The 21339-nt window shown below is 61.7% G+C and overlaps 1 protein-coding gene across 2 annotated transcripts in view; it reads left to right on the forward strand.

Moving 5' to 3' along the window:
* The first annotated feature begins 1102 nt into the window (after positions 1–1102).
* Positions 1103–21339, forward strand: part of ELN (elastin) — a 30863-nt gene continuing 10626 nt past the window's right edge. The window contains exons 1-20 of one of the 2 annotated variants that reach the window (XM_059414704.1): positions 1103–1448; positions 7366–7416; positions 8520–8549; positions 9032–9064; positions 11142–11171; positions 12351–12386; positions 12746–12838; positions 13084–13179; positions 13264–13332; positions 14027–14074; positions 14938–15009; positions 15325–15354; positions 15870–15941; positions 16510–16551; positions 16930–16989; positions 17278–17325; positions 18666–18755; positions 18840–18893; positions 19420–19611; positions 20746–20799. In XM_059414704.1, the coding sequence (XP_059270687.1) occupies positions 1367–1448; positions 7366–7416; positions 8520–8549; positions 9032–9064; positions 11142–11171; positions 12351–12386; positions 12746–12838; positions 13084–13179; positions 13264–13332; positions 14027–14074; positions 14938–15009; positions 15325–15354; positions 15870–15941; positions 16510–16551; positions 16930–16989; positions 17278–17325; positions 18666–18755; positions 18840–18893; positions 19420–19611; positions 20746–20799 (1282 nt within the window). In that variant the 5' untranslated portion in view covers positions 1103–1366. The remainder of the gene's footprint in view (positions 1449–7365; positions 7417–8519; positions 8550–9031; positions 9065–11141; positions 11172–12350; positions 12387–12745; positions 12839–13083; positions 13180–13263; positions 13333–14026; positions 14075–14937; positions 15010–15324; positions 15355–15869; positions 15942–16509; positions 16552–16929; positions 16990–17277; positions 17326–18665; positions 18756–18839; positions 18894–19419; positions 19612–20745; positions 20800–21339) is intronic. The other variant, XM_059414705.1, reaches the window with a different exon arrangement.

Below are 21339 nucleotides of genomic sequence, written 5' to 3' on the forward strand. Positions count from 1 at the left end.
CTCCCGAATTTCTTCTCCCACTTTCGGGGTCTGGGGAGGCATGACCCTCTCCTATCCTATCCGACCCCAGAAAAATCCCCAGGGTCCTCATGGTGTCTCAGGCAGGCTGGGACCTCCGGAGTCCTTCTGGAGATGCGGGTCCCCGCTGTTTCAGCGCAGGGCCGCCCCCTCCTGGCCACCAGCGGAATGTCAGGCCCCCGGGGCGTTCTCCTGGGCCGGAGTCTGGTCCTGGTGCTAGCGGTGCTCGGCCCCCTGAGACAGATGGGGGCTGGGTGATAAAGGTGGCTGAGCCACTTCTCAGTCCAGGTGAGGTCCCCAACCCCTGGGTCCCCCGTAGAGTACCTGGGGATCCGGCCTGAACTTCACCAGACACTGTGGTCTGCACGGGCCTGCGTGTGGGACTGTGACCTTGATCCATGACAGATGGAATCTCTGTGGTGTGTCAGGGGATCCCACATGTCCCCCAGATGCTCCAGGGGACAACGCCAACATGGCCTTAATTCCCAGGCATTCCCCTGGTGCAGCCCCTCTGCCTTTGCACTTAAGGATCCCGGACCTGCCCCGCACTCCCTCCCCAACATCAGGCAGGAGACTGTGACCTAAGCCTATAAAGAATGGAGCCCAATAGTGTATCAGGGTCTCCCTTCCTTTCCCCAGATGCCCCACGGGGCAGTGCCAACATGACCTCCCCTTCCAGGCCATTCTGCTCACAGGCCCTCAGTCTCAGCAGACATTGGCCCCAGGCCCTGGACCCCAGACCTGCCCGACACCCCACCTCCCCAGCTTCGGGCAGGGACCGTCTCTGGCCAGACCCGGGGGTGTTGGGGGAGTCTGGAGGGCCGGGTGGGGGCAGAGGCTCGGGACAGCTGGCTCGTGTCCCCACGCTGGGCCCGGGGCCCAGCCGGAGGGGCGGGGGCCTGGCCACTCGGGCCTTGGCTGGGGCCGGATTTTTGGCCGGGCTGCAGGGCCCTGCCTCCTGCTTCCTCTCCCGAGGGCTGTCCTGGCAGAGGCCCCCCTCGCACTTTCTGGCGGGAACAGGGCCAACAGTGAGAGAACAGCAGGAGAGAGATGGGGGGGACTGTGTGTGTGTGTGTGTGTGTGTGTGCGCGCGTGCGTGCGCGTGTGAGTGTGTTTTAAGGAAAAAAGCCCACAGTCCAGTCCCGTCAGACCCAGCCTGGGAGGCTTGTGAGCCGGGCCTTTCGTAACTGCCCCCTCCCCGCGGCCCCCTCCCCCAGGCCCCCTCCCCGCGGCCCCTCCCCCAGGCCGCCCCCTTCTCCCGCCCGCCCTCCTTCCCTCTCCGAGGCAGCAATTACGCTTTGGGGATAAAACGAGGCGCAGAGAGCGGGCTGGGGCATTCCTCCCCGAGATGGCGGGTCTGAGAGCTGCAACCCTGCGGCCCGGAGTCCTCCTGCTCCTGCTGGCCATCGCCCACCCCTCGAAGCCTGGAGGTAGGCCTCACCCTGCTCCCGGGGATGCCGGCAGCCCTGGGGGGGACCGCCCAGCCAGGTGGTCGTGCTGACAGACCAGAGGGCGCCCTTCACCCCGCCGTCCTCCAGGGGTTCCCAGGCGGGAGCCCCCTCGGCCACTGGATCCTTGGAACCGCCCCTCCCGAGAGCCAGCCCGTGCTGAGGAGGAACCTGTCACAAGACTCGGGATGGTCCCAACCGAGTCCTGGTTCTGCCGCCCCAACGGGGCTGAGGACCCCTGCTCTGTCCGGGGTGCTGTCCCAGTGGGGGGAGGGGGGACTCCTGAGCACGCCGGGGAGGGGCCGGTGGGGGTCCCGTTGGGTCGTTGGGCACCGGCAGTTTGCACACCTGTGGATCCAGTAGGTGCGCACATGTGCCCCGGGGAGGCGGGGGACCTGGGCTGGAGGCCAGCTCTGCCGCTGTGAGCTGTGTGACCTCAACAGGTTCCTTGACCCCCGGGGAAGTCAGGACACCTGTCTGAGGAAGGTCAGAGTTCAGTGGATTATGGGGCTGTGGGTTGCAAAGCCGCTGCTGTGGTCTGTCCCTGGGGAGGAGGCGGGGGGCATCCCAGCATGTGTGTGAGTGTGTGCACGTGCACAGGAACGAGTGTGTGGCACGCGATCGCACAGGTGAGCATGTATGTGTATGCCCAGGTGTGTCATCAGACAGGAGAGGGGGAATGTCTGTTCACAGGTTCATCCCTGAGCAGGTGTAAGTGTGCGTGTGTGCGTGCGGGTGTTGGGGCGGGAGTTGTAAGGTATGCTATAGTGTTGTTAGCGTGTGCACAAGTCTGCCACCCGACAGGCATGTGCACCTGGGAAACGCGCTCTCCGGGTGTGGATGGTCACTGTGCACACGTGTGCGTGTGTGTGCGTGTGCACGGTCCAGAGCACGAATGAGGATTGGGGAAACCGGGGAAGGTGTTCATCCTCTGGCAGAGAGAGAGGGTGGCCACTGGCAGAGGCTCGGGGCAGTCCCGGACCGTCTGGCATGCTCTCTGCCGCAGGGGACAAGGGTACCCCGCCATGGGGCTGCTACGCACCTCAAGGGCCCCCAGGAGTGGCCCCCCCGGGGTCCCCGAAGGTGTTCGTGGCCATGGAAAGAGAGGGGTGCAGATACCTGAGCCATTTGGTGGGGTAGCCTGGGCGGGGTCAGCTTTCTGGGGGCGTCCCCCTTGCCGTAAGAACCAGACCTTCGGTGCGGGGGACAGCATGGGGGGCCCAGTGGGGGCAGGGCCATGCCGGGGGGTGCTGGAGTTAGGGGCTGGACAGCTGCAAGGTTTCCGTGGGACAGCCTAGCTGGGCAGGACCGCTGGGCGCAGAGGGTCCAGCACGGGGGGTTCAGCTCCCGGACCTGGAGGAGGGGCAGGGGGACTCGCACACCATCAGGTGGGTCCAGCAGGGGGATGGAGACAAGCCCCAGAGGACAAGCCACCCCAGGGCCCCCCGTAAAAGCAGCAGCTCTAGGCCTTCCTGAACCTCCTCTCCGCTCCCCGAGGTGTGACCCCTGAGCACCTGCCTCCCCAGAGCATGACAATTCAACCCCTTCAAAAATCCCGGGAGTCGAGAATATTATCCTCTTTTGCAAATAGGGAAATAGAGGCTGAAACGGGCTAAGGCAGTCGGGGGGTGGGGGGCGAGCCCCAGCCAGTTCTCTGCCAAAAAATGAGGGGCGGGGGCCGGGTACCAGGCTGCCTCCGGGGAAGAGCACGCCCAGGGATGAGTCTTCCAGAGTGGGCACGCCCTTGAGCAGAACGCACCCCTTGCTTGTGTCCTCGGTGACACTGCTAACCTTCCCCTGTCCTTGTTTGGTTTTTTTTTTTTTGCAAGCGTTAAGTCTCAGCTCGGTCCCTGGTGGTAGAGCAACTGGGTCCCAGTATGGGGTGTGGGAATCCATGACATCTGTTGGGGTTTTTGCCCAGAGCCTCCGAGAGAAGTTAGGGTTAGATCAGGGGGCGGAGTGGGAGGGGCCGTCTACCTACACACACACACACACACACACACACACACACACACACACAGCCTCCTGCCCAGCTCTCCTGGGGAGCCAGCTCCCCCACGCCTGCCCCCACCCACCAAGAGGCTCCCATGGGTTCCCCACCTCCAAAATATTCTATATCCTAGGGGGCTCCCTAGGAAAACTGTGATGGAAAGGGTTGTCTACACCCATTCAGGGTGGTTCCAAAGCAGCTTGGAGGACCAGCCGCCCCCTAACCCCCATGCCATCTAAAAAGAGACAGAAAACAATGACATCGGGGAGAACTCTTTCCCCCGTGCCCCAGAAATGTTACCAGCCTTTTCTTTTCCTGATTCCGGAACTAAGGATGATTTGGAACTGAGATTGCGGACCCTGGCTGCCGGCTGGAGTTAACCGGGGGGGGCTTTAAACAGCGCTGATACCAGGGTCCCACCCAAGAATTCCTGCTTTATTTGGTCCGAGGAGGGCACTGGATTGTAGAGGTTTTGTAAACACTGCCCAGGTAACTCAGATGAGCCTCCGGGGCAGATGGCCTGCTGTTTGGGGGGGGGGGGGGGCTAATCCCGCTCTCCAAGTTGGCTGGGGCCGGAGGCTGAAAGACAGCCGTGCCCAGGGGGAGGGAGAGGACAGTCACCCACTAGAGGACAGATTGTTTTCGAAAAGCCCTTGGCAGCCTTTCTCCAGGCAAACAATAAACAGCTTCGTGAGGTCTTATCTGCTCCCCCCGCCAGTCCCCTGGACTGAGGCTTGGCAGAGTCCCTTGCCAAGGCCTCCTGGTCCTATGCTCATTCCCAAACGGCCTTCTCCACGTCTTTGAACCTGAAGCCCAGGGCCCAGACGGAAGGCCCTGCGTCCCTGCGTGGGACCGGGGTCCACTGTGAGTCCCGGGCCAGGCGCCTCATCTCACCGGCCGTAAAATGAGGAGAGACATCCCTGCCCTACTTATCTCCTAGGCTCAGGGGGAGACTCCTGCCAAAGTCACATCAAATAAGGGGACTGTGGGAATGTGAATTTCTGAGACGATTCATCTTCTGATTCAGAATGTGTTTACTTGGACCGACTAACTCTTACAATTAGTGCATATTTTTATGGTTTAACTTTCCCTCTCGCTACTCACGCCATGTTTTGTCTCCTGGGTGGAGCGCGCATGGGTGATGGAGGAAGCAGATAGGGGGTCCCCGGGGGTGCCCGGAAGAGTTCTGGGAAATCCAGGAAGGCTTCATAGCAGAAGCGGCATTCGAGTCAGACCTTGAAAGAAAGGGCCATGAGAGGCCGTCTGTGGATGAGAGATGAGGCTGGGTCTCTGCGGCTCTGGAGAGACGGAGGGGCTGCTTCTATCTCAGCAGAAAGAAGACGTCTCCGCAGGTGGAGACGGTTGGGGGTGACTTCCCCGTCACCGGAGGCATGCAAGCAGGAGCCCAGGGCGATGTTTGCGGAAGGAGTTTCTGCCCGGGCCAGAAGACTGTTGTGATCTCTAAGAGTCTAGGAGGCGAGAGAGACGAGTTCCACCATGGGCTAGCCTGCAAAACAAGCCAAACCCACATAAAACAAGACAAGCGTGCTCCAAGCCAACGGCTTTGGGCCCGCCGAGGGTGAGAACCACAGGCTCAGAGAAGGCAGGAGGGGAAGAATTTGAGATCAGTCTCGGAGGAAGGGCAGGACTTGGGTCGCAGAGAGGCGCTCCTGGCGGGAGGCACAGCTCTGGCCAAGGAGTGGAGGAGGGAGATGACCGGCTGGGGTGTGGAGTCTGCCCTTCTGGAGGCCCTTGACGGACGGCCGACAGCCTTAATCTGTTCTCAGCTCTCCTGCACTTGGCGAGAGGAGGGGGGGCTGGGATCCTTCGGCCCTGCCCCCCCTTCTCCCTTAGCTCCGTGTGGAACAGGGAGCAAAATATCTCTAGCTCCCCCAGGCCGGCATGGTTCAGGCTCAGAGTTTAGCAATCGCTGTTGGGATCTGAATCATGGGGGGGCCGGGGGGGCCCGGGGCAGGCCAGGACGGCTGCAGAGAGAGAGGCAGGTCTGGGGAGAGAGCAGGTGGACCAGCAGCCGCCAATGGGCGTGGGGAGCAGAACCTCGACAGAGGAAGTCGGGGTTCAGCCAAGCCCAAGGTGGGGGGCCCCCAGGCTGGTTGGGGACAGAACAGGTTGGACCCCGACCCATAGGCAATATCCTTGACCCCTCTCCAACTCATTCACCGGCTGGTTTATTGACTATCTGCTGGACACCTCCCCCAGGCCGTGCACTGCTTAGCAAAGCATGGACAGAGACTCACCTCCTTTTTTGGGGGGGGGCGGTGATCACTGTATGCTAGAGCAAGGGCAGGAGGTCCCTCCCTTGAACCCTTTGACACCTTGCGACAGCCTTGCAAAGCCGAGGTTATCAGTCCCCCATTGCTTACAAGGAAACTGGGGCTTTGAGGGGTTAAGTGACTTGTGCAAGGTCCTGCAGATGCTAAGAAGTGGCACGGCCAGGATTAGAGGCCAGACGGGCGTGTCCCGAGCCCCTGGCTCCGAGCCCCCCCACACAGCAGCCTGCCAGGAGCCAGAGAGCAGAGAGAGGTGGGGAGAGAGTGCTGTTGTCCTCGGGAGGGAGAGGGGAGGAGGCTGAGAGCCGAAGCAGAGAGAGACCCGGACTACAATGGGGCAAGGCACGAGACACACTCAGAGCTGGAGGCCCGGGACCAAGGGAGGCATCAAAGGCCCAAGGCAGGCTGTGTGCGAGGTCGGCAGCAGAGGACAGTGTCCAAGCGCTCCTCCCCAGCGGGCCCAGCCCCCGGAGGCTGCTGCCCTGCCACTCTGCGTCCCCCAAGGCTCAGACCTGATTGCTTGCACAGTCCAGGTCTGGGTGACAGGCCCCGGGGGGCCTGTGGCGCCGGAGTGACAAAGCACTGGGCTTTGGCACGGGGTAACCATGACCGCTTGGCACTCCCAGCCCTGCTGGGCTGTTTCTGCGGTTAACAGGGCCATGGGGCCAGCAGGCCCAGCTGTGGCAGGCCACGGAGACCAGACATCTGTCATAAGGTCTCCAGACACACCGCAGGGCTGCCCGACCCTGTCCCCCAACCCCACCCACGCCCCTGTCGGCAGGGTGGTCCCGGGGCCCTGGCCGGAGTACTGGCAGGGCTGCTGGTTAAGGCTGGGGCCGCCCAGCAGCACGGCGTTCCCCCGCGAGAGCCATGCGGGTCCATGGGGAATGAACTCGTGATCTCGGCCGGGCAGACCGCCCCTGGACTGGCCAGTGAATTAGATTTTCCTTAGGAAACTATTCACTTTGGTCATTCATGGTGTCCCCCTCTGGGCCCCGGCACGTCCTAAGACAGCGCTGCGTCCGACAGCCAGAACCCCACCCAGCCGTCGCTGCCCAGTGGCCGAGGACGCTGACCTCACGCTATCCTATCAGTGTGGGAATGGCTGTGTTTGTGTTCCCTGAAGCCACACTTCCTTACTGCTCGCTGTCACAGCCCGGCCGGCCCTCCCACAGCGACGGGCCGGGCCGGGCTCACGCCGCTCGGGGCTGCAGAGAACGGGCCACCCAGCAGAAGGTTCCCGGCCCCAGTCCCCTGCCCGGCCCTCTCCGGGGAACGGGGAGAGAAGCAGGTAACACAGTGCCCACCATCCTGCTCAGAGCGGTGGTCTGGGTTTGAATCCAGACTCCGTCTCTTCCCACCTGTGTGTCCCCGGGCACCCTTCTTCACCTCTCTGAGCCGGATTTTACATCCATTGAAACAAAGGTAGTAGTAATCTCTGCCCTTCCAACCTCATGGGGCCATCTTGAGGAGCGTGAATGAGAAAAGGCTTTATGATCATCAGTTGCTTGGCCGACATTCTTTGCAGAGACACAGCAGTCTACAGTCCTCTGCCCTCGGCTTCATTAGGGTTCCCCTAAGTTCTGGCTGATGGAGGACTCTACTTACTTACTTCCAGGGGTTCCGGGGGCTGTTCCTGGTGGAGTTCCTGGAGGCGTGTTTTACCCAGGTAAGGTACACAAAACTTCCATGCACCCAGGTAAGGTAGATTGTGACCAGATCATAAGAGCTGCGCCCGGTGGCAACGCAGACAGGAAGGACACGGGCGCGCCTCCCGCCGCAGACCCGTGAGCCACTCTAAAAGTCGTCTGCGTGACACTTCTACAAGGACTCGAGCATAAATTCTCTGAGATGGAAGACAGCATTTGCTTGCAAGGCTGTACGGAAGTGGACATCTTTATCCTGCCCCCCTCAAATCATGAATCCCACTCTTGAGAATCCGTTCAAAGAAAATAATTCAGAGGTAGAGAAAAAGAGAGGTCCCGTACAAGGTTTATCAGAGGGTTATTTGCAAAGGCATAAACCAAAAATCCCCCCCTGACTGGAAGGTGTGATTGAGTCAAATCTGTTCTAATTAATATACGGCTACTGAAAAATATAGCAGTGCCCTACCTGCTCAACCGGACAGCACAGTGCTTTTCCGGCTGCTAACAATATAAAGGCAGGGACCACGTGCAACTGGAGACTGGGAACACCCCGGAAAGATAAGGGGGAGAATGGTGTGGCTCTGGCATGGGGTGGGGGAGCGGCACGTTTTCTTTTAATTTAAGAAAGAAAAAAAAGCATCATGCTTTGAAGTAGACTGATAAATCAAAAGTAATATTTTCAATACTTAGAAAGTATTGGAGGGGCACTTCCAGAGAGGGGGACCCCGGGACGAGCAGGAGGAGGTGCCCATAGAGGGCGTGGAAGCCCCGCCCCATCCTCCAAACCTTGCCCCCGCCCCCCCCCCGTGCCCCACCCCGCCCCTCTTCCATCTGGCCTTTTCCTGGGTTACATCCTTTCATAATAAACAGATGATCTAGGGAGGAAAAAGAAAGAAAAAAGCATCTGAGGGTTCAGGACTGAGGGCAGCTGCCGGGTCAGTCTCAGACACAAAGAGGCACCGGGCTGTTGGCCCAATGGGGAAACTGAGGCTCACGGAGGTTAAGGGTGGCCCAAAGTCACGCAGCTAAGCAGTGAGGAACTTGACCATGGATCCGTGGGCAGCTTTCTGGCAGAGACACTGATGGTTCTATCTCTCTCCCCCTCTCTCTCTCTCTCTCAACACAGGTGCTGGTCTCGGAGGTCTGGGAGGAGGAGGTAAGCTCAGAATCCGAACTTGGTTTCTCGCCCATGGGGTCCAGCTGTCACTCGGGTCCCCCGGGCTCAGAACCCCAGAAAGCCTAGACATCCCTCAGTCTATGGACAGTGTCCAGATGGGAGAGACTTGCCAGAACCCACTGGCCTCCCGAATCACTCCCCCAGCCTCTTTCCCTGGTAGCCTCCTTTGCCCCGGGTTTGGACCCTCCACAATACCCCTGCAAGGTCTTCCGGGGCTGGGAAACGGAGTCTGAGACAGTAGAAACCGTAAGTCAGGGCTGAGACTTCCCGCCCACACATCCAGACCCCGGGCTCCCGGCAGCTCCCTGGCTGAACGGGAGCACCGTCCCCATGAGCTCTTCTAGGACCTGGGGAGTGAGATACCCACCCCCTCCCCCGCCCCTGCATTGCCCCAGAGAGAGAAATAGTAGAAAAATCTCGGCCTGGGTCTGCTCATTCACTCCCATCTCTCCGCTTTGCAGCTCTGGGGGCTGGAGGCAAACCACCCAAGACCGGTAAGACCTGAGGCCCCCGGGGAAGGGGAGGGCAGGGCAGGGCAGGGCCTCCAAAGTTGTGAATCCAGGGAGGGAAGCAACAGGCCAGAGGAGGGAGGGGGGTGTTGAGCAGCAGCTATACTCTGGCTGGGGCTGGGCCCCAGGACCTCTAGGAGTAGGAGGCTGGATGTCTTCCATCCAGGGTGGGGAGGGTCTGGGGTCTACCCTGCAAATACCCATGAGCCCAGCTTCCTGGAGAGCCCCCTTGGCACAGGGTTGCAGCAACAGCCCCCAGTGCCGGGGGTGGGGGGTGGGGGAGGCAGGGCCAGACCTTCCAGTGACCACCAAGCCCATGAATGTCACTCTGGTGCTGACCCCGATGGTGGGCTCCAGACCCCGCCTGGATGGTCCCCTGATCCCAGACCAAGCTTTCTCCAACTTCTAGACATCTCTGACCTCAGTGACCATCGGAGCCCTTATCCCAGCCCCGGGCTGAACCCTGACCCAAAACCGAGGCCTGGACTTAACCCCAGCCCAAACCCAGATGCTGGGCCCAGATGAGCTCCCCTGCCGACCAGGCAGGCCTCTTCCAGCTGTGTCTAGACCTTGGAGGTTTCCAGTAAGAAGATCTGGCTCCATCTGTCCAGGCTTCTGCCCATGGGGCCCGGATCTGCCACTGAGGTCCCCCATCAGCTCCAAAAAACACACCCCCCAGGAAAGGGGGAGGGTAGGTCCCTCTGGGAAACACTGGCAGATAAGGAGCAGGTGGAGGAAATGGTCCAGATTGATGGCCCCATCGGCGTGAGATGCTGCACATGTAGGCTTGGCCAGCCCCTCCACCCCACCCCCTGCTCCGCGTCTTCCCGGCTCTGAAGCCAGAGGCTCCAGGACACTTTGGAAATGCGACGGCTCTTACGAAATCTCAGCGTTCGATGGTCCAAGTCCAGATGAGTCCACAAGACCCAAATCCCACTTCTCCACAAGCCCATCTGGGTTGTGAAACTCCAGGGCTGGGCCAGGCGAGCGCGAGAGAGAAGACAGCAGGAGTCCTGGGCCAGGGCTCTTCTGGGGTCTGTAGGGGTCTGCGAGGCCAGGAGCCTTGGGGCCTCACTGCTGGGTCTGCCAACACCTGCACCCCCTCTTCCTGGAGGGGCGAGCCGTCCTCACAGGGTCCCCGAGGGCAGGGAGGCGACGGAGGTGCAGAAGTAGGACTCTGCTTAGCCGGGAGAGCCCGCTAAGGACTTTACTTCGTGGGGGTCGAGACTGCAAAGCAGGGGGGTGCGGTGAGTGGACCCCGCCGGCAGCAGGAGAACCCGTGGCAGGTGGCGATAAAGCACCAGAGGGGAGACCGGGACCGGGACACAGGCCCACAGAGGACAATCAGGGATGAGAGCTAAATGGAGGTGTTCACGGGTAAAAGACTTAGTGTAGACATCCAAAAATACTGCAGGCTCGGGTAGTAGCAGTAGACCACAAGGGAAGTCAGAACATGACCTTCTGACGGCGAGGGCCCGAGATCGTCCCCTCTCAGCCTCAACACCCTGGGCCATAAAGGCCCAGCTCTGGTCACAGCGCCCACCTCCCTGCCCCTCCCCGAGCAGCTGCACCGGGCCTGGCCTCAGGGACGTCCGGGCCTGCCCAGGCAGGATGAAACGGGGCACAGACGGCGCGTGTCGTGCTTGGGAACAATTCATCCCTTGACAAGTCGAGGGTGGGTGGGCTGGCAGCCGCTCCACGCGGGCGTCCGTGGGCCGGGCCTGCCTGGACTCTCGGTTGGGGGGGCCCGGGCAGCTGGGAGCGGCACCACCCACACCCGCCGGCACCAGCTGGGGGGCCAGCTGCCGGCCGGGCAGGACCAGGGGGAGCTGGGGGACACCCACTGGGTGCCCTGGCAGGTGGCACGCACTATGTGGTTTCTGCTCCCCAGCCCTCGGGTCCCGGGGAAGTCGGGGACCTGCTGGCCATTCTGCAGGTGGGGATACTGTGAAGTGACTCTTCCCTGGGCTCTGGGACTCCAGGAAGAGAGAGGGTTCCGGGGGCCGGGCCCCTGGGCTCCCCCCGGCTAGACTGAGCTCCTCACCTCTCTTCTCCTTTCCAGGGGCTGGACTCCTGGGGGCGTTCGGGCCAGGTGAGTCCCCGGGGAGGAGGGCGAGCAGGGGCGGGACTGGTCATGCGGGAGGTGACCCCGGGAGCAGACAGCTGGCGGGGGAGCATGGGAAAAGGGCAGAGCAGAAGGACGGCCTGCCCACCCCACCAGCCCCAGCTTCTTCCCACTTCCTGTTGGGCCCCTAGCTTCTCTTCCCAGCCCTTCTGTGAGCAGGAAAGGCCTGAGCCTGTTGCCTGCCCTCTTGGAGCTCAGGAAATGGGCTTGGCCTGAGAGCCTCTGGCAGCACCGAGGAAGGGCAGGGCCTTCGGTGTTAAGGAAACACAGACCCAGCTGGGCACATACTGCACCTGCCTGATAGGGCGAGGGGCGGTGCTTAGAGACCCACCTTTCAGAGGGGCCGGCTGAGTTCCAGACCCGCTCAGACAAGGGAGAGACAGGATGGGAAGGGGAACCACACCCAGGGAAAGCCAGGTAGACCCTCTGGGGCTCAGCCTTCCCCCCCATGCCTGGGGCCTGTCCCCAGAGAAGCCTGCCCCTGGGCTGCGGACTGGAGCTCGCAGGAAGGGATTCTCACAGAATTGGAAACAAACCTGGCTCGGGGGTGAACTCCAACCTGATTGCCCCCTCGGTCCCGGCCAAAGCCGTGGAAGGAATGTCTTCTGGAGGGGGAGAAGGAGCAATTGGGCCCAGATGTGGGAAGGAGAGAGCCAGAGGGACCCGTCCGGCTTCTCATAAACATTTTAGCGTCCGTCTGCAAGCGAGGAGACTCCTGGACAGCAGGACAGGCTGGACAGACATACAGATGGTGGGAGAGGGAAGGGGGTTCCAGATAGAGGGGAGGAGGGGCGAGCTGAGCCTGGGGACCCCTATGAGGAAGTAGCCCAGGCCTGGGGGGAGGGGTGTTGATAGTAAGACCCCTGCTGGGCACCCCCTTTTGCTGACAGGCCTAGGGGAAGCAAGGTTTGGCTTGGGGGGTGTGAAGGGGCGTGGGTCAATGCTCTACATGGCAACTAGTGGCAGGTCCCTATTTTATCAGGATCGAACCCTCAGTACCACCTGCTGGAGTCCAGCTTGGCTGTGGGCACCGCACACGGTCCTGCTTGGTTCCTAATCCCCCTCCCCCACCCAAGACCCTTCCCAGGCCCAAGAGCGACGCCAGCCTCTCCTCTCCTCACCGGCTTGGTCTCCTTCTTCCCGCAGGTGCTGGTGGGCTCGCAGGCGCTGGCCTGGGGGCAGGTTAGTGCGGACATCCGGGCAGCATGCCCGTCGAGGGGCCAGAGGCCAAGCCCAGGGCATCTGTTTGGTGGGGAGGGCAGCTGGGGTTCAGAGATGGGGGGTGCCGGGCCTGTCCTGGGCGCTAGCGTGGGCGTGATGTTGGAGCAGCTGTCCAGGGTCTGAGCAGGTCACAGCTGGGTCCGGGGCCGAGAGCTGCAGAGAAGCCCCAGGGGCCATCTCATTGCTCTCCATCCCCAAACCTGGCCCGGGGAAGCGGGGGTCGCTGCTGGGCATGGAAGCCACCTGAAAGGCGCCTCCAGGGAGGGACAGGGCCCAGCGGGGCTGGGGCTCAGAGCTTCACCTGGTCCTCTGCTCGGCAGGACTCGGGGCCTTTCCCGCAGGCACCTTCCCGGGGGCTCTGGTGCCCGGCGGAGCGGCGGGAGCTGCTGCAGCCTATAAGGCAGCCAAGGCTGGTGAGTGTCACCCCCGGGGACAGGCCGTAAGCCCGATGGCCTCTGTGAGCTCCCAGCTTTGCCGAGACCCTTTCCCGGGAGGCAGGCGGGCGGGCAGAATCCTCAGCCCCGATCCATCCAGCCTCGGGGAGGCCACCAGCCGGGGCCAGACCTTAGTATGGGGCCTTCAGCTGGCGGCCCAGGGCCCTCCTGCCTCCCGCCGTTCCTTGCGTGACCCCTGGCCTCTCCCACTCCCCACTCTGCAGGGGCTGGGCTGGGCGGTGTCGGCGGCCTCGGTGGTGTTGGTGGTGTCGGTGGTGTCGGTGGCGTGGGTGGCGTCGGCGGCTTAGGAGTGTCTACAGGTATGGTGGGTAGAGCGGGCTTGCCCAGTGGAAGGCCGTAAGCCCGGGCGGACCCCACTCTGATGTGCCCCCATCCCGTGCCAGGCGCGGTGGTGCCCGGGGCTGGAGCCGGGGTCGGAGTCGGAGCCGGAGCGAAGCCCGGGAAAGTGCCTGGTCAGTGCGTAGTCCCCGGGGGGACTGGAGGGGGCCGGGCGGGGCGGGGAGGGGAGAGGTGCCCCCTCTGCAACAGACCAACGGGAAGGGAGAGGTCAGGCAGCAGCGGGCAGGGAAGCCAGCCAGGTCCCATGCATGGTAACCTGGCAGAAATGCCGGAGAGGGGCCCCGGCCTACCCTCCGGGCCCTTCTTCCAGATCTTAGACCAGAAAGGGACCTCAGAGGCTCGCTTTGTGGCAGGCACTCAAGCGCCAGATGGGCGCAGGGTGGGGGACAGGCAGGGCGGAAAGGCCCGTGGCCGTCCCGGCAGAGCTGGGCTGAGCCCAGGCCACACTGACCCCCCCATCTGGTGCTTGCTCCCCTGCACCCAAGCCCTTGAGGAAGTGACTTCAGGTTGAACAAAAGGCTGCCTGAGTCCACACAGCAGGGAGGAACATCTGGAAGCTGTTAGCCCCGAGGTGGGCCGAGCCAGCCGTGTAAACAGGCTCCAGGAGACAAGATAAATCCACACAAGAGAGCAGGGCTTGCAGATGACTTCCGAAACGCGTCAGAGACCTGCGGCCACTGCGCTTGGGTCTCTGGCGACATTCCCTGGGCCCCAGGGCAGCTGGGGTCTGGGAGCCCCGGAGCCGCTCTGGAGAGACCGGCCCGGGAAACCTCTGCTCGCAGCTCAGACCTCTTCTCTCGGCCACAGGTGTGGGGCTGCCCGGCGTCTACCCAGGCGGAGTGCTCCCAGGCACAGGTGAGGGCCTGAAGAAGGAGCGGACCCTAGGGCAAGGAAAGAAGCCCCCGGCAACCTCCCGGGTGGCCCGTGACCTCCCCAGCCGGGCCCTGACCGGCTCTGTCCCCCTAAGCATCAAAGCTCAGACCAACGGACAGAAGATGACCAGAGTCGTCTTTCCCCGCAGAGGCTAGCCAGCTTCACCCCTGTCCCCAGCCCTGATCCTAGGCCCAAACCCAGACCGTCGTCACAGCCCAGGAAGGGCCCCCTCCCCCCGCCCTGCCCGGGGACACAGCAAGTCCCAGGGTAGCCAGCTCTTTCCTAAAAGCTCTGAGTCACCAGGGGGCCCGCCCAGCACATCTGCCCTGCAGGAGACCCCCTCTGAGCTGCCCTCTAGTCCTCCTTCCCCTGCCAGGGCCTGGCCACCCCACCCGGCATGTGACCTCCTGAATTCCCCCAAAAGCCCAGAATCGGCCCGCTCGGAGGGATTTCCTGACAAGAGTGTCTGTCCCCACCCCCCACCCCACTGTCCCCCTGGCTGAGGTAGCCCAGCCCCAGTGGAGACAGGATGGGGGGGGAAGGAGCGACCGTCCTGCCTTCTCCGGGGACGGTGAGCAGCGTGGTTACAAATTACCTCCAGTTTAGCGAGAAGGCCAACTGAGGCACAGGCTCGAGTGGCGAGGACGTGGGATTAAAACTCAGGGCTTCTGACCTTGGGTCAGACAGGGACCCACGGCCACACGGCCCCCCACCCCCACCCCGTGAGCCGTGCCCCTGGCTGATAGTCAGTACAGAAGCTCAGCTCGGCGACCCCGGGGCAGGTTGGGGACCCGCAAGGCCTGTCTTCCCACACGTCACTGCCAGTTCCCTGCTTTGCTCCACAGGAGCTCGGTTCCCGGGTGTCGGGGTGCTCCCTGGGGTTCCCACTGGAACTGGAGTCAAGGCCAAGGCCCCAGGTACGCGGCCAGCGGGCTGGGAGCCCAGGGCGGGAATCTCCACACTCCTGCAGGCCCCCTGTGGCCCTGGGTGGGGGTGGGGATGGGGACTCGGGGCTCAGGGCCCTCCGGGTGTGTGCCTCTGGGGCTCCAGCCCGGGTGTAGCCGGCCAAGATGGGCAGCACCCCTCTCAGAAACCCCCAGTGTAAGCCGGGAGGTCCAGGCAGATGGGGCCATGCTCCCGTCGGCCTGCCCCCCAACAGCTGCCATTTATGGGTCCCTTGGCGCCCGGGGCCCGTGGGGGTGGGGCTGAGCTGATGGCTCCTGTCCCTGCAGGTGGAGGCGGAGCTTTTGCTGGAATCCCAGGTGAGGCAGAGTGGGATGTCCCCCCCCAACATCCCCTCCCACCTCTGGCGGGTGGGCAGGCCCATAGAGTAGCCAGCCAGGCAGGGAGGGTCCCTTGCCCTGGGAGGGGCTGGGCACCCGACATCCCAGCAAGGCCTCCCGGCTTCCCTCATGCCTACCCGCCCCAGGCCTTGGACTGGCTTCAGCACGATGTAGCCTCCATCACAGGCCGCTTCCCCAACCCCAACCCCTCCGTCTGTGCCGCAGCCAAATGAGCCCAGAAATCCCACCCGTCTGTGCCAGATGCCGTGAGAGCTGCAGGCCCGGACGGTGGCCGAGCCCCAGGGCGGGGGGGGGGGCGGGGAAGGGACCTAGGGCACTGAGGAGGGCCAGGCTGACCGGTGACAAAGAGGCAGGAAGACAGGCTAGGTTCCGGAGCTCCCTCGGCGCGGGACGTGGATCGTGAGGCCGACGAGCCCCGCGGGGCTGCTGGCCCCCTCGGCCAGGACCTGAGCTCGCTTTCCTTGTTCCCACAGGAGTCGGACCCTTTGGGGGCCAGCAGCCTGGCGTCCCACTGGGGTACCCCATCAAGGCACCCAAGCTGCCAGGTGAGTCAGAAGGAGGCCTCGGGACGCACCACTCCCCGGGCTTCCCTGCTGAGAATCCAACGTGTGGGGGGACACCTTGGTCACCCACTCGTGTCTCTGTGAGGCGGAGGGGAAGGGGGTGGGTAAGACACCTGAGTATGGACGCCCACCTCCGGTCGCCAGCAAGGGAGGCCATCCTGTAGGAGCCGGCCTCCTCCACATGCACAATTGCAGAGATCCGTAGCCCCAGTGGGAAACCACAGATGTTGATGGCAAGACCCCTCTGATGTCAGCCCCCTGCCCCTGCCACCAGTTCCCGTCCGTCGGGAGGCTGATAAGAAAGAGACTCGGATTCTAGGGCCATGGCAGGTCGTGGATTTGTAGGGAGAGGGGCTTGCCCTCAGCCCCTGGAGCAGGGGTGCTCTCTCCCTCCTCCACCCAGGGCCTCTGCCCTCCTGAGAGCCTCTGAGAGCGGCTCGGGAAGGTTCTCAGGCCTCAGTACCTGGGAGGCAGGGCCGCCTACCCAGAATAGGGCTGTCTCTTGCCAAGGAGCAGAGCAGCCCCTGAGGCCGCCCTGCCCTCTCTTCAGGTGGCTATGGACTGCCCTACAGCACTGGGAAACTGCCCTTTGGTGAGTGAGCACCCCACGAGGGGATGGGCTTTTCTAGCTCTTTCCAGCGGCAGTGGCCTGGCAACGGGAGCACCCAGCCGGGGATGGGGTGGAGGCTGGAAAGGGGATCCCATAGAACTTGGACTCAGACAGCCTGGTTCTCGACCCTGGCCCTCACATTTAGTCCCAGGCCTTGGGCAAACCAGTTTCTTCATCTGTAAACTGGGAACAAGTACCCCACACCCATTTGTGTCTGTTTTCACGCTGGCTAGGAGTGAAAGGGTAGAGACTCTGGGCAGCCTGACCCCTGAAGGGCAGGGCCGGGGGGCCGGGGGGCTGGGGGTGGACAGCCACAGTGAGATCGGCCCAGCGGCCCACTGAGACTCTTCTATTTCGCAGGCTACGGGCCGGGAGGAGTGGCTGGTGCTGCAGGCAAGGCTGGGTACCCGACGGGGACAGGTAAGGACACCCTCAGCCAACTCTCAGCCCAAGGGGCACCAATCTCCCAGGCTCCAGAGCCCCGGGGGGCTGGCCAGGGTCTCTCTAGGATGCAGGCCAGCCCACCTTGCATCCAGACCCCAGTCTGGAGGACGATCTGGGGCGAGGGCAGCTCCCTCCGCTCTGTTGCTAGGAAGCCCCTCACCCAGCATCTTTTGCGAAAGGGTCGGCTCTCGTGGGGCTGGAGCAGGTGGGCCCTGGAAGTGCATGAACACAGTTTTCAGCGTCTCTCTCCTTCCCCTGCCCTAGGAGTTGGCTCCCAGGCTGCAGCGGCAGCAGCTAAAGCAGCAAAGTTCGGTGAGTGAGTGAGTGAGTGAGTGAGTGCACCTGCCAGCCCCGCCCCCAGCCCCCAGCCTCTCCTTCCCGGTTATCACTGAGAGCCTGCCCTGTGGAGAACTAACCAAGGCAGCCCTTTGCCACCCCCACTTATCTAATGCTTTCAATACTACCCACTCCTCCATCTGTCCATCTATTCACTCTATCTTCCATCCTTCTCTCCAACCATCCCTATCCATCCTCATCCATCTGCCCATCCATCATCCGTCCGTCCATCCATCCGTCCATCCATCCATCCGTCCATCCATCCGTCCATCCATCCATCCATCAGTCCATCCATTTCAGAGACCAGGGTCAAATAAGAGCTCTGCTAGAAAAGGCAGGCACTGTGGTGGGAGTCGAGAAAAGGGAGACATTATTTCTACATGGGGGAAATCAAGACGGTTTCTCAGAGAAGATGACATTTGATTCTGGAGTTTGCCAAGTGGTTAAACTAGGAAGGAGAAGTCCAGGCAGAGGGGAATGGGTACTGTGGTGGTTAGAAGGATAATTCTAGGTGGTACCTATGAGTATTTAAACCATGTAATTGTTCAGTATCAATGTCACGTGTATTACAAAACTTCTATCCCGCTCCTCAAGCCCACGACCCCTTGGCAGACGTGGCGTGGCCTTCCCCATGCCTGTGTGGTGGGCAGAGTGAGCATCCATGCCCCCCTCCCAGTTCACCCCCCAGTTCAGAATCACATTACTGGGTTTGAGAGCCTTGCCTTCCCCTCCAGTCCCAGGAGAGCCCCTCCTGTACCCTGATGGGACAAAGGACGTCTCCCCACCAGCCCAAGGAGGCAAAAGTGAAGGGAGATCAGCGAGCTGGAGGCCCGCTCCGTGCAGGCCCCGCAGGCCCTCCCTCTAGGCCCCCAAGGCTGGAGGGGACGGCTGGAATGTGGGACCAGGAGAGTGGGGTGACAAGGGGCTGCCAGAGCCAGGCAGCCAGGCGCTGCCTGGCGGATTACAAACTTGGCCGAGTGTTCGGAACACAGGGAGGGGAAGCCTTGAACATTCCTACAGGGGCCCCTCTGGCCCGGGGAGCGGCCGCTTGTGGTTTCTCAGTATGTGGCAGTGATTAGAATGGGATTTGTCTGAAAACATACGAGTCCCTTAATGAGCGTGTTGAAATGGACACTTTGGGGGTGAGTCAAGGAACAGTGGGGTGGGGGCCTCCTCAAGCAGGCCCAGCCGGAGATGCCTGGGCCGCATTCCCAGAGGAGATTGTGCTGGTTAAAATCCCAGCATCCAAGCCGCCTTCCTGCACGGCCTCCGGAAGGGCCCTGGGAGCCACATGTTCACGGCCCCCTTCCTACCAGGTGCCGGAGGAGCCGGGGTTCTCCCTGGTGTTGGAGGCGGCGGCATTCCCGGTGGGCCCGGCGCAATTCCTGGGATCGGAGGCATCGCAGGTGGGCATCTGTCCAGCCGGGGCTGGGGGCGTTCTGGAGAGGGCCCCAGGAAAAGGGTCTCACCCTCTGCGCCTGTCTCTCCAGGGGTGGGGACTCCAGCTGCTGCAGCCAAGGCCGCCGCGAAAGCAGCTAAGTACGGTGAGTGCCCCGTGGGATGGCCAGCCCAGACCCCGTGCCCTCAGCCGCCAACCACAGGGGCCTTGGACAGCCAAGTCCTACAAGGCTGGGCCTCTGTCCATCTCTGGCAGCCTCTATCCCCATCTCCCCAAACATGCAATGTTCCTACCTCCCTGCCTTTGCCCATACTGGCCACTCTTTCTGGAAGACCGTTGTTCTCCACGGATTGGCCCAGCTCGGGGGTGGGGATGTCCCATGGAGCACCTGGCTTCTCCCCTCCTACCCTAACCCCACCGCCGCTGCACCCACTGCCTGGGGGCCCAGTGGAGAGATTGGACTTTGCTTTAGACCTAGATGTTGGTCTTCCCATGCTCAGATCCAAACCCTCAGAGCTCCGGGCAGGTTCCAGCAGACCTCCCTACCTCTCGGATGGGTGGGATCCTTCCCTGGGACCTGCCACTCCCACAGCTCCCAGAGCTGTGCCCTTGGAGGCCCTCTGAGGTTCTCCCAGGGTCCAGACCAGGAGAATAACCCTCTCCTTCCACAGGAGCTGCTGGAGGCGTGGTGCCCGGTGGGCCAGGCTTTGGCCAAGTAGGCGTCCCAGGAGTCGGAGTCCCAGGTGTTGGGGTCCCTGGTGTTGGGGTCCCTGGTGTTGGAGTTCCAGGTGTTGGAGTTCCAGGTGTTGGAGTCCCAGGTGTTGGAGTCCCAGGTGTTGGAGTCCCAGGTGTGGGTGTACCAGGTGAGCTGGGCTGTGCGTGTGCACGCGTGGGCACACACATGTAAGAGAGAACTATTGAAACCCTTGATATGACTTTTGGATTGTCCCCTAATACCTCACCCAACTATCCTCTTCTCTTCACATCCTCAGCCATGCCTCGTCTTCTCTTCCTTGGGCTATAACGATCTCCTGACTAGTCCCTGCCAGTGTCGAGTTTTCTAATTCATCTTTTGGCTATCAGTGTGTAGTCCCAGCTCTTAGCTGAATAGGTGCTCAGTAATGGTGGGTGGACGGATGGATGGATGGATGATAGCGAGATGGATGGATGGATGGATGGATGGATGGATGGTTGGGTGGATGGATGGATGGATGGTTGGATGGATGGATGGTTGGGTGGATGGATGGACAGTTGGATGGACGGAAGGTTGGATGGATGGATGATGGTTGGATGGATGGATGGTTGGGTGGATGGATGGATGGTTGGATGGACGGATGGTTGGATGGTTGGTTGGATGGATGGATGGATGGATGTTTGGATGGATGGATGGATGGATGGACGGATGGATGGATGTTTGGATGGATGGATGGATGGATGATGGTGAGATGGACAACTGAGTATGTCTGTGAATGGCCATGTAGATGAGTAGACAAGCTGCTGGATGGGGGAGTGTGTAAATGAAAAGACAACTAGAAGGAGAGACGTGGAGAGATGAATGCAGAGATGGAAAGACAGATGGAAAGGCAGGTAGGGCACTAGATAAGTGGTGAGAATGACGGATGGGTAGATGAATGTGTGGGTGGAGGGGTGGATGATGGAAGGAAAAGCCCAGGGGTAGATGAGTAAATGAGCAGATGGGTGTGCAGAAGGCAAATGCAAAATGAACCATTGGATATCTAGATGAATGGATAGGTAGGCAGAGGAGTGGCGAATTGGATGGGTGAGTGGGTGCGTGGATGGACAGACACTTACGTTGGTTGAGTGGGTGGATCGAAGTCCAAGGATAGACAAACAAAGGGACAGACCAAATGGGTAAATCAATGGGTAGATGAATGGATGGTTAAGTAGGCAGATGGACGGATGAGTCGAGGGGGATATGCGTTGGTGAATGGACAGGTAGGCCCTTGTGTCATCTGTGTCCCCCTTGGTCTCTCCAGGGGCTGTGTCACCAGCTGCAGCCGCTAAAGCAGCCGCCAAAGCAGCCAAATACGGTGAGTCCTGTGCTGATAGCTCTGCCCCATCCTGTTCTGGCCAGAGAAGGGGAGTGACTTGGTCAGGGTCACACAGCAAGTCACTGGCTGAGCTGGGACCTGGAACTGGTGGGCCCCCATACAATATCTCCTCCGGGTGTCTCCTACCATGAGGCCACAGGGCTGAGTAATGGGAGAGTCCCAGTCCAGCATTCCCAGTGGAGACAGCGTCCCTGACCCTCCCTGCCCTAATCGGGACCCTCTCAGAGGAGCCCAAGCCTGCTTAAGGATATGGGACCTTCCCACAGTCTCTCCAAGGCCAACGATGGGGCCCTTCCCCAAGTGCTCAGAGAAGAGAGGGGTTGGAGAGCGCTGGGGTGGGGGGGGTGTCAGTAAAGACTCCCTTCAGGGGCGCCTGTGTTCTATGGTTTCTGGTCCTTCACGAACCAGACTTGGGGGAGACCTGCCTCCTCTTTTCCAGCTGACCGGCATCCCCCCACGCCCCACCCCGACCCCTCCCCAGCCCTTCTTACTGAGATGCCTTTCCACCTGATTCTCTCC

This window comes from Mustela nigripes, chromosome 11, assembly GCF_022355385.1.
Source record: "Mustela nigripes isolate SB6536 chromosome 11, MUSNIG.SB6536, whole genome shotgun sequence".
Classification (NCBI taxonomy): Eukaryota; Metazoa; Chordata; class Mammalia; order Carnivora; family Mustelidae; genus Mustela; species Mustela nigripes.